Below are 12,055 nucleotides of genomic sequence, written 5' to 3'. Positions count from 1 at the left end.
TAAAGTCCATTCTTGCCCCAAATCCAAAAAAAGGGAGGCAGAAGGAGGAGGTCCGTCATACAGCTCCAAAGCTGTGTGCTTTTGGGTCTGAACATACATAAAGAACCATTTAAAAAAGCTAAAGGATCCCTGACAGTTAAGTCCAGTCACAAACGACTCTGGGGTTGCGGTGCTCCCAAGGCTCAGTGGTTTAGACCACAGCGCTACCCGCGTCCCTAAAGAACCATTAAGGTAAAGGTAAAGGTACCCCTGCCCGTACGGGCCAGTGATGTCCGACCCTATGATGAAAGACAAGTTGCCACCCCCTTCCCATGTAGAGAAGCAGAGTCGAATGATAATTGAATCTTATTTCCAGACTGGCACAGGGCACACACAGTTCTGTCCTCCACAGAGGGGAACAGGGGGAAGGGGCTGCTGTCATAGAAATTTGTATGATTATATATTAAAAACTAATATAGAAATTTAATTAATAAAAAAATAATCAGTGCCCCCACACTAGGCCACCTGAGATGGTTGTCTCATTGCTAATGGTAGGGTTGGCCATTTCATTTGGTTCTTTATGCAGACAGTATGTTAGCAAACCCATGGGCAAGGCACCTTAAAGGATCAGTCCAGGTTCTTAGGCTTCCCAGAAATCAACAGCCAGCCTTGGAGAACAAAACACCAGGAAGAGAGAGCCTCCCCACAGACCTCCCTCCTTCTGGCAGGCAGTAAAAATTAGTTCTGGTCTTCATGACCTTTCCGTTCCTTGGCAGGAATTACTGACACAGGAGCCAGGATTTGGGATTGGTTTGTTGTCCTGGATACCTGCCTATAGAGTTCATCTACAACCAGTTCCATGTGCAGAAAAGTTAATCTGAGTGATTTTCAGTTGGTTTCTGACTGGCTAATAATATTGCACAGCTTCTGGAACCAAAGGGCATGGCTGACATCTGCCTGTCAGTCAGTTTCAGTGCAAAGAGGGACTCCCAACAAGGCAGTGGAGGAGATTCTTTTGCTTCTTTTACTCACAATGTATGTGCAGAGCGGGTGGAAGGCATATGTGCCACAGGCATACAGGTGGGTTGTGTTCAGCCGTTGCAAAAGCTTGACATGGTTGTAACACTCTGTCTGCAAAAGAGGAAGGGAGGGTGTCATTTGCACAAGAGTCCTGACAATGGCCTGTTCATCAGCTACAGGCACAAACAGGTCAGAAGCGAAGGAACAGAGACAAAAAGGCAGAGACTTATGGAGCACATACCTTGTTGTTTTTGCCCTTTTTCAGGCAGTCTCCCCGCTTCTCAGGAGAGGCTTCCCAATCAATCTACAAAGTTAAACACAAAGCAGGATCATTATTCACTGGGGCATCCCAGCCCAGGAAATAGTGGTGGAGCGTGACATTAAGAAGCAAGTCCCATGAAACTCACAAGAGCTCTTCAAAGTTCACACTTCGCCTTCCCCCAGAATGAGTGGATTTATTTAAGTGCAAAGCGGGGGAGCGCTGCAGATTTTTGTAGTCCATTTGCTTTTAAAGGTCCTTGGCTGAAATGAGAACCTGGCTGTTACAAATACCATAAGGAAGCAGCAGGGAGAAAGGGAGAGGGAAGGAGACCAAAAAAAGCAAGTGGTTTTCAGTAGAGGGTGGCTGCTGTTTTCATTTTTACATGGCTCGAGAGCTCCCTTCCCATTTTGCATAAAAAACAAGGGCACAGAAAAGAAACTGTACTGAGATAAAGGGCCTCAAAGGAGAGTGAACAAATGTTATACCTGGTAAGAGGCACCAGAGACTTCCAGGTACTTTAAAGGACCTTTGTGTACTTCAGCAAGGGCAACCAATATGGTGTTGTTAGACTCTAACTCCCAGCAGCCCCAGCCAGTATGACCAAAGGTCAAGGATAGTGGGAGCTGTAGTTCAGGAACCCATTGCCTACCAGTGTGGGTTGGCCCCAGCCCATTCCACTAACATGGGAGGCAGACAAAAGGGTCCATATCTGTCTATATCTGTTGTGGAAACTAGATTTGATGGCAGATGCATCCATTTTTAATGAGGAGGCATTTATCAGTTTTTCAGAACAGATTGTTTTCAGTGTATCTCTTGGTGACTCTAATGTAACAAAGGCTGCATGCAGGCATACATTATTCCAGCAGTGAGTCTGCTGTGGAAATGCACTCATCACATATTTTACACATATGCAATAAGATTCGAGGTGAAATCTAGTCTTCTACTTTATAGCAGAAATTTGATATGCACAGCACTGATCGGCCATTTGCTGACTCAGTCATGAAGCCATGGTCCCTCCCCAATCAAAGCAGATTCTAAAGTTTAAATAAAGAGAAAGCTGTACTTGTTCTTCCTTGAAGGTACATATGTAGCCCTAAATGGCTTTGGAAACCAAAATTTGCAAAGGGAATTAACTGTGAACATGCCAGTGGGATAAAGCTGCACTTACTGTCCGATGCGAGCCATCAGAAACGTTGCTGGAATTTAAGGAGAATATGGCCCCCCTGGCCCCAACATAAAGAATACCCTTCTCATCCTCTAGCAGGAGGGTGGTGTAGTTCTGGGCATGGCTGCTAAAACGTCTTGCAGTGGTCAAATCTGCGGAAAGAAACACAGGCTGTTTAAAAAGCAATACCACAGAGGTTTCTTGGGCACTCCAGATACCCTGGAAGAGGCAGCTGAACTGAAGGCTCACTATTGTGCTGTCCGACATCAGAAAGATTGGAACAGAAAAATGCAAAAGTAAACCAAAATGTGAATCAGGACAGAGTGTGGAAGTTGATCACTTTCAAGGGCCTCCAAAAATGATTTTCAAATATTATTCAATATATGCAGCAACTTTGGAAGGGGGGAAAGCCTTTAAACCTTTCCATGGATCAACATTTAACCCAGAGATTCAAAAGATACAGAGCCTGCTCTTCAGCTCAGTTACAGTAATCAGAGCACTTGGATCTTAAAATGAAGTGCAGACAGAGCCTACTGCATGCTTAATTGGTGGAAAGTCTCGCTGCATACACTGGGGCTTATCCCCAAGTAAGAATGCGAAGGTTTGTAGCCTTAGTCCCACTACTGACGTCAAGAGGGATCAGCCCATATGTTCTAACTTAACTTGTTTGTGCACCAGGTTGATAATGTTCTTCATTGGGCCAGAAAGGAAAAGATATTGTGAAGCCTCTTGTCATGTAGGCAATTCAATTGAAAGCATGGGTGGAGAACACATAGTACAGTGGTGCCTTGCAAGACGAAATTAATTCGTTCTGCGAGTTTTTTCGTCTTGCGATTTTTTCGTCTTGCGAAACATGGACTTTGGAAAAGCTTCAAAAATCACCAAAGTCTTCAAAAACCTCAAAAAAGGCTACCACACCGTGTGCTATGAGTTGCTCCTTGAAGTGAATGCACGGTTTTAAGAAAAAGGAAACAAACTTGCAAGACAAAGGAAACAAACTTGCAAGACGTTTTCATCTTGCGAAGCAAGCCCATAGGGAAATCCGTCTTGCGAAGCAACTCAAAAAACGAAAAACTCTTTCGTTTTGCGAGTTTTTCGTCTTACGAGGCATTCATCTTGCGAGGTACCACTGTAATTATTTGAAATAGTGAAGCTGTCTGATATGGCTCTGAGCTGTTGCTTTAGGAGGATGCAGACCTGCAAGGCACCCCAACAGGCAGTACACTTTTAAAAAATATCTCTAGACAATATACATATTGAAAAGATAGGTACTGTTAAGAACCAGTCCCCTATTAGCATTGCAAGCTTCCCCCAGATAAGGCAGTTCTCAGTTCTCAGTTTTCCCACAGATCCTAAGGTTGCCATAAGAACATAAGAAAAGCCTGCTGGATCAGGCCAATGACCCATCTAGTACAACATCCCAGTCTCACAGTGGCTGATCAGATGCCTGAAGGCACCAGCATTCCTCCTCCACCCACTGCCTGTGGTTTCTAGCAACTGGTATTCAGAAGCATACTGGAAGATAAAGGAGGAATGACCTGCTACTCAGTGTTTCCTCTTCTCTTCATAGAGAGGGTGAATTTTGTTAGCAGAGTGTTACATTTCTCAAACCCAATGCATTTCAAAATAAGCCAAACAGAATTTTTATAATGCAATGGTTTGAAATTTTAAATGGATTATTACAAAGAAATATATATATATACACATACATGATTATGACAAAGGGATATTGTGGGGGGCCCAAAATCTTAAAACAACATTTAAAGAAACAAACATAACTACCTACCAAAAAGATGTCAGGTTTGAGGTGTTTTTACAGACTTAACAGCTCATTCCCACACATGCTGACTCAGAAGTCCCATTGTGTTTAATGGTGCTTACTCCCCTGGGAGTGTATTTAGGGTTGGCGCCTTGAGCTTACTTGGGAGTCAGTCCTAATCAACTCCATGAGCCTTACATTAGGATAAGCTTGACTAGGATCGTGCCATTAACCACAAAAACAAATTAAACAGAGGTTCTAGCTAGCTGCTTCATATAAATCCCTCATAAGTTTCAAGTTGTAAATCAAGCTGCCCAAAACTGCACAGCTCTCATTGTTGCCTATGCGGTAGTCATTCCTCTGGCTGGGTCAAAAATTACTGAATGGCTATTCCCTGGATCAACATTATAAATTAATGGATAAAACTGCAAATTGGGCAGTAAATATTTTGAGTACGAGTTCACCTTGCTTAAATTGGAAGTATACTGGCCCAAACCTATTTACAGTACTAGCTTTCTTTTTTAAAAATACTATTTTATTAAAGCTTTTTCATAATATAGTAAGATAGAAGAAACTAAGGGAAACAAAAACAAAAACAGAGAAAGGAGAAAGAAAAAAGAAAATGCAGAGTCCTCTCTCAAAGGAAGTTAATCCTTGTCTCACCCAAGAAGTGGTGGACCCTCTCACCTCTCACCTGGGAGGTTTCCTTTCTTCTCCCAGTCTTTCACCTGAGGAAGTCTTCCCTTCCCTGCCTCTCACTAAGTAGCCTTCCATCAACCATCTACCGTGTGTGTGTGTGTGTGTGCGCGCACACACACACACACACACACACACACGTGCGTGTGTAATCTTTGGACACCAATAACAGCCCAGATCAGAGGACACCGGAGGGAGGGGAGGGGGGGAGAGAAGCTGCACCTTCTAAGTAGAGGGACCTTTGCTCAAAAACTAAACTCTAATTTTCCTCCATGTTGATTATGGGCATCCTTACTAGATCTTAATGCCTTCAACATGAATCTTTTTAAAAAAACAAAAACAAAAAAAAACCGACTGCTGGCTTTTTGTCATCATTGATCCAGTATCTGCTGCATCTCAAGTTCCCATTAAAACTGTTTTAGTGTGAGTGTGATGACATCTGAAACTGCTTTTCATTTGAAAGATTGATTATGCTTATATATCCAGTTCTTACGAACAGCTTCTACCGGTTTCCCATCCGAAGGACACTAGCAATTCTGCGGCCTCAGGTGTTCCCAGGCCACTCACTGGGCCCCTGAAGCTGCTCCCTTTTGCATAAGTATGTTTTCTCCCTTGAAGGTGGACTACAAATTCTAAGGTCAATCCTGAAAGCCTTCACAGCCAAAGCAACCCACAAAATAGCAGCACAGCTATCCCTAAGTGGCAGCATATCCTATGCCTATCTACACAGTCCAATTGAGTTCTGTGGGATTTACTTCTAGCTGAGTAGGCACAGCATTGCAGCCTAGATGTCTTAGCCCACACTATCTGGTCCCTTAGTTTAGACCCCAGAAAGCACAAGCATCAAGCTGTCATGTTCTGGGATCCCGGGAGCTGGCCGTCCACCCAAATACCCCAAGTGTAGTCTAAAGCAGGCGAGAACCAAGGTTGAGAGCAGCAAACAAGAACCAAAGATAGGGTTGCCATATTTCAAAAAGTGAAGATCCGGACAGGAACGTTGTTGACGTATGGCAACCCTACCAAAGAGGCAACTATATAGTCCAGGTAAGGCAGAGTCTTTACACTAGAGTCAAGTGGCTAAACTAAGGAGCTAGTTCTGAGGATAGGGTATTAAAAAGCCTGGTGCTCTGAGACTGACCCATAGAGTCAGCTGACTGGATGTCCAGATTAGCGCTGCAGCCTTGAACTCCAGAGTCTGCCAGGCTCATTAAAGGAATTGAGCAATGGGGAGCAGGAGGTAAGCTGGAAGCCCTGGTTTGACACACACACACCCCTGGACTTCAGCCTTATTGCTTGCACACCGTGACCTGTTCTGGTTTTTTGTCTCTCTCTGGCTACCTCATGTCCCAAACTCTTCTGTTGTGGGTATCAATCAAGAGTTTGAACAGGGCATGCAGAAGAAATGCAGTCAGAAGTTATGCTCTGTGTAACAGTGAAAACTGATTATGGAAGATTCCTTCCAACTTACAAAGCCCATATTTTTCAAGGGGAATTTCAAGTATACCATGGAAATGCATGTTTTCAGGAGCCGACGTGTGTGGGCGAGTGAATGAAAGGGAAGGTGGATAAACTGAATCAGTATCTGACTGCTTGAGAATGCGAGTCCTCATTCCCTATGGGAGCACTGAAGGAAGCAGAAAACCATATATAAATATACCGAGGCAAACCGTAATACACCCAGAGGAATTTAACCCTAGCCTTGTCCAAGCTGCAGTGAAAAACCAATTGAATTTCCTCCAGTTGTTATTAGAGCACCACGTTTTTATAGCAAAAGCACCCCTTTCAGACAAGTGCCTAAACTCCTACTGAAAACTGATCAATATTGTGTTCCAACCCTTCATATATAGCCTGCTATTGAGTGAAAATTAGAAAGGGGCACATCCACACTATACATTCACAGCACATGGCTTCCCCAAAGCATCTTGGGAATTGTAGTTTACACCTCACAGAGCTCCAGCCCCCTGCACCCTGCATTACAATTCTCAGTGAGTCTTTGGGGGAAGCCATGAGCTGTAAATGTCTGGTGTGGACGCAAGCAGAAACTGTGAGCAAATAGTGTTATATACTTTGCCTCGTAACATGTAAGAAAATGCTTCCATACATTCATACAGCCATATCCAGTCATGTCTTCTTCCACACAATCACACTGAGCTAAGGGAGGTAAGACTTGCTTTCCAAACCACAGTCCCTTGAGGGAAGTCAGGGACAAACCAACAATCTTGATTGGGGCACAAATGCCTGAGGCAGATAGCTGCCTCGATAGTAGGTGCTATTTATATCCCTTACCTAGAACTGCTCAGACTGAGTCACCAGAAGGCCAGTTCTGAGCAGGGATGGCAGGCTGGGAGACAGTTTGAGGTCAGGCAGAGTCCTGAGCCCTCCCGCTTTCACAACCATCATTTCCCCTCCCCACTCCTGGTCATTTAAATGCCTGTGGCAGAAGAAGGTGAAAGGCACTTCTGGCTTATCAGTGTTTTCTCTCCCTTGCAAAATGCCAGTGTTTGCTCCTGATTATTAACTAGGCTGCTGTAAAAAGAAGTCACAGCTGTTTGGAGGTTAGAAGGTACCATGTCAAAATAAGAATAATACCACTCAAAATTCAGCTCAGTTGGAGAGGTGCAGCTGGAAAATTGTGTTTATTGTTGTTTATGATGCGAGTGTAGTAAAAATCTGCGAGGGATCACAGGAGCGTGACAATGACAATGCTGTTAGAATGCAAGATCTGCGAGAAGAAAGTGACAGAAATTGAGCATTTTTTTAAAAAAAATGAAACCCAATTAACATGCAATAACAAGGAGCCAAAGAATCTTATTTGCTGGTTCACATCTGCATAGATAGAATTTAATTCTTTTCTATCACTTGATGACTTGCAACCAAACATGTGAACTGATTCCCTTTGAAAACTTCCATATTGAAGTACTATCTGGGATGGCTCATTCACATAGGTTCATCATCAAATGACACATGTACACATGTGAACTGGCCCTTTGATATTGGTTGGTTTATTACACAAACTTTACTTTTTGTGTGATCTGATTCATAACCTGGGAGGGAAGGGAGCTCAGCAGGAGAAAACAATGTCTTCCAAAAAGTCATCTTGATGCAAAGCATGGGCTTGTGAGCTCCACTTCTTAACATCATTCTTCTATTTGCCAGTATGTTAACAAAGGGCATGCCCCACCCCGCTCCAATTCATTTTGCTGAACTATTTCAGCATTGGTAGAAAGAATCCTTAGCATATGCTGGAAACTGAAAGCAACAGAAGGAGAGGATGAGTATTTGAGCAAAAAATAGCAAATTGTAACAGAGACCACTGCAATATTTGCATTTTCATTCTATATACTATATTCTAGTTTCTTCTGTTAGTCAGCAAACTTTGTCAATCTGTGTCTGCAACTGTTATCTGGAACCTCTAACTTGAACCCACCCCATTCTTTGGCTTTGGAAGCCTTATCAGAAGCTGCTGCAGGAGAGGGACTGTGAGCAACATTACGAGAGGAGTGCTTCTAGGACTAAGGTGAACCTGTGAAACTCCCTTCTTACTTTTTCTATTGGATGCAGCATGTTGTTTAAGCAATCATGTTATACTGATAGTTTTTTATTTTGTATGTTTTTGTTTTGCCATGTTATTCCATCCCATTCCAGGGGTGGAGCTCACTGACCCTCCAGATGTTAGATCTCAACTCCCAACAGCCCCGATCATCATGGCCAATAAGCAGGAATGATGGGAGCTGTAGTCCAGCAACAGGTTTGCCACTCCCGGTGCTCCCAATTATTCAAACTGTGTGATGTTTCTGCCATGTAATCCTAAAGCAGTTCAGGGCCATGTAACTGCAGCTGACCCACTCTTATCTGATGAGTCAGGTGTTTACCACAAAAGGAATTCACAATAGATAAGATTGCACCAGTGGCTTAGTAGTGTTGGTGTGACTCTGGCTTATGTACAGATTTGTACAATTGTACACTCCCATACTTTTCTCTGTGTAAAACTGTACCACCTGAAATTTAGCATTTCACAAATAAAAAAAGGGGATATTGGAAAAGGAAAACATGACCATACTTCATCAGATACAGCAGCTTTGAACACTTTTTGTTATCAGCATGGGAAGTGTTCAGGGGCAAGATTTATTTATTTATTTGTTTGTTTATTTATTTATTTATTTATTTGAATTCTATATTGCCATTCATCTGATAATAGGGCAGTTTACAATATAAAAACACAAAAATATACAGCATAACAAAAAACAAAAGACCATACAGACAACCCCCCCCCATTTATGAGTTCAATATGTGCATGAATGTGCACAACCACATCGTGCCAAATCCAGAAATGACCCGAAAATTCACAAAAAGGGGCAGGGTGTTTGCAGGCTTTCTCAATGGTGTTCCAAATATACACGATTCACTGACACACACGATGTAGCTAGCACCTGTAATTTATTTAAACCATAAAGATCAGGATTGCAGAACCTATGGTCCTGTAGATGTTGTTGAACTATATCTTCCATCATCCATGATCACAGATTATGTTGACTGCGGCTGATGGGAGTTGGAATCCAATAACATCTGGAGGACCACAGATCCTGATGGATATGTACCCTTTGTGCTGCATCATAGACCATACACTGACACGACTTCCCTTATTACAGGTAATACTCAGTAGATGAAGGGATGAATGTATGTGCAGTATAGACCTGGCCAGCTTGACATGAATCATATACACAGCAAGCAATGACCTCAACTATACAGCAAGTGCGGGCATAACCTAAACTGCCATAGAAAGTATATTTATAAATACTTCATCTCTTCTTGGAAAAAGATGATTTTGCAGAAAGAAAAATGGAGCTTGAGATGTATGGACATATCTCTAGTTTGTCCCATCAAAAGAATGGGCAATTTTCCCAAAAGGTACAGTGGTACCTCGGGTTACAGATGATTCAGGTTACATACGCTTCAGGTTACAGATTCCGGTAACCCAGAAATAGTACCTCGGGTTAAGAACTTTGCTTCAGGATGAGAACAGAAATCGTGTTCTGGCAGCGCAGCAGCAGCGGGAGGCCCATTAGCTAAAGTGGTACCTCAGGATAAGAACAGTTTCAGGTTAAGAACGAACCTCAATGGTACAATGGGCCAAAGATTTTGGTTATAATATACAGTTTGAGGATTGGGAAAAATTGTGGAAGGAGAATTTAAGATTCACTGTTTGTATGACACTAAAAGAAAATGTTATGAAAATGTTTTACAGATGGTATATCACACCGGTAAAATTAGCAAAAATGTATAAGACGTGTAATAAATGTTGGAAATGTAAGGAAATAGAAGGAACGTTTTATCACATGTGGTGGGAATGTAAGAAAGTGAAGGGATTTTGGGAGATGATATACAATGAAATGAAAAAGATGTTAAAATGTACATTTGCAAAGAAACCAGAGATATTTCTTTTAGGGATTACAAGAAAGGAAATAAGAAGAAAGGACTTTAAACTTTTCCAATATGCAGTTACAGCAGCAAGAATCCTATTGGCCCAGAATTGGAAACAAGAGGAAATACCAACGGTAGAAGAATGGAGACTGAAGCTGACAGACTATGCAGAACTGGACAGACTAACTGGGAAAATCAGATATCTTCGAGACCAAAAGTTCATCGAGGACTGGGGGAAATTTTTTTAATATCTGAAAAGAACGTGTGATGTGCAAACAACGCTAGTGGGGTTCCAAGAAGCACTGTGAAAGTTGAGATATATTGTTTGAACAGAAATAGAAGTGGGAGGGAAGGTTAATGGCAATATAAACAGAATAAATGCGTAACTGGGAGGCAAATATGGATGATTGTCAGAGAAGCTGAAGGAAGTCCAAATAGAGTTAAATTTGTGGAAATTCTGATATGATTGTTTATTTGTGTTGGAAAATTAATAAAAATTATTATGGAAAAAAAGAACGAACCTCTGGAATGAATTAAGTTCTTAACCCGAGGTACCACTGTAGATGATTGGGAGGGCAGGGGAGAGAGAGATTCGGAACACTCTGAGCTCATCCTGGAACTTTATGCAAACAATCATTTTATTCAAATAGTATACAACTTATGAAAATACCAGCTCTGTTGATGTGCATGAACAATGGCAGTGACATTGTACATGAATGAGGCACAAGGCAGGGAAGGCAGACCAATCACTTCAAATTGTAAGGTGTTTGCAGAGTTATAAGCCTTAATGACTAAACCTGCCTACGTAGAGCAAATAAATTCCCTGAGCAAAGCTTAAATGTTGGAGTCACCTTCTTGGTGTTGCGGCAGCCCTACCTTGAGGGGGATCAGATCAGTGACAGATGGCAGGTACCTGCCTTTGAAGTGTCATTGCTGTGCCAAAATGCAGAACTGCAAGGTGAGCCTCAGTGGGGGGAGCCACAGCCTCCCTACCTCTGAGAGTTAGCTAGCTCCAGCTTTGAGGGAGAATGTGATAGCCTCCCCCCCACCTGTGCTGCCACGAGGAAAGGTGACACTCAAATCGCTTTGCAAGTGGGAAGCGTTCTGCTGGATGCCCTTTCCAGCCTGTTTCTCAGTCATTTCACACAGATCTCCTTTCCAAGGTTGCCTGAACTGATCAAATCTGTAGCTCCGGATCATCAGTTCCAGGCCTCTGCAAGACACTCAGGTTGTTAATATTCTTTGAAGGACTTTGTATGCACATAAAGGAGCCCCTCGCAAGAATAGCAGGGTTTTCTAGGAAAATAATCTCCCACTTCTAGGGAGAACAGAAAACCGCACAGACTGCATGGGGTCAGTGTCGATTAGAGTTCACACGTGAATGTCAGGATCTGCCCCACAATGAGCATTTGACAGGCAACATTTGTATGGGCATCAGAAAATCTGTACAGAATATACATGCCTGGAAGCATAATGAATAACACTACACATGTACACAGAGAGAATTGCATTTGCTTTGATAACCTTGATCAATTTGTGGGATTTTGCATATTAGTATCTTTGCTGCAGAGAACCAGCCATACTGTTGCTGCAACTGTAATATTTATTTATGAATGGATAAAGATTTAAATTGCTTATATGAAATTATTTATAAACAGCAGAAGAGCTATGTGTCTTACTAAAATGTCACTACAGAAGCACTCTTAAAAGATCCAGCTTTATTTTAAGGAGAGAAAAAGAATGAGGAAAGGCA

At 42.4% G+C, this 12,055-nt stretch overlaps 1 protein-coding gene and 1 long non-coding RNA gene across 2 annotated transcripts in view; one reads left to right on the top strand and one right to left on the bottom strand.

Moving 5' to 3' along the window:
* SEMA4G (semaphorin 4G) overlaps positions 1–12,055 on the bottom strand; it is a 96,829-nt gene that overhangs the window by 22,083 nt on the left and 62,691 nt on the right. Inside the window, exons 5-7 of the mRNA XM_081863964.1 lie at positions 2,430–2,578; positions 1,241–1,303; positions 1,012–1,110 (exon numbers count right to left, since the gene is read on the bottom strand). Coding sequence (XP_081720090.1) covers positions 1,012–1,110; positions 1,241–1,303; positions 2,430–2,578 — 311 coding nt within the window. The remainder of the gene's footprint in view (positions 1–1,011; positions 1,111–1,240; positions 1,304–2,429; positions 2,579–12,055) is intronic.
* LOC309342998 lies at positions 8,131–11,134 on the top strand. Its single transcript, XR_014157060.1, has 3 exons — positions 8,131–8,398; positions 9,531–9,851; positions 10,882–11,134. It is a non-coding gene; the product is annotated as an uncharacterized lncRNA (long non-coding RNA).

Source organism: Podarcis erhardii (genome assembly GCF_964252035.2).
Source record: "Podarcis erhardii genome assembly, chromosome: 5".
Taxonomy (NCBI): domain Eukaryota; kingdom Metazoa; phylum Chordata; class Lepidosauria; order Squamata; family Lacertidae; genus Podarcis; species Podarcis erhardii.
Note: the sequence above shows the minus strand (reverse complement) of the source record. Positions and strands in the feature narration are given on the sequence as shown.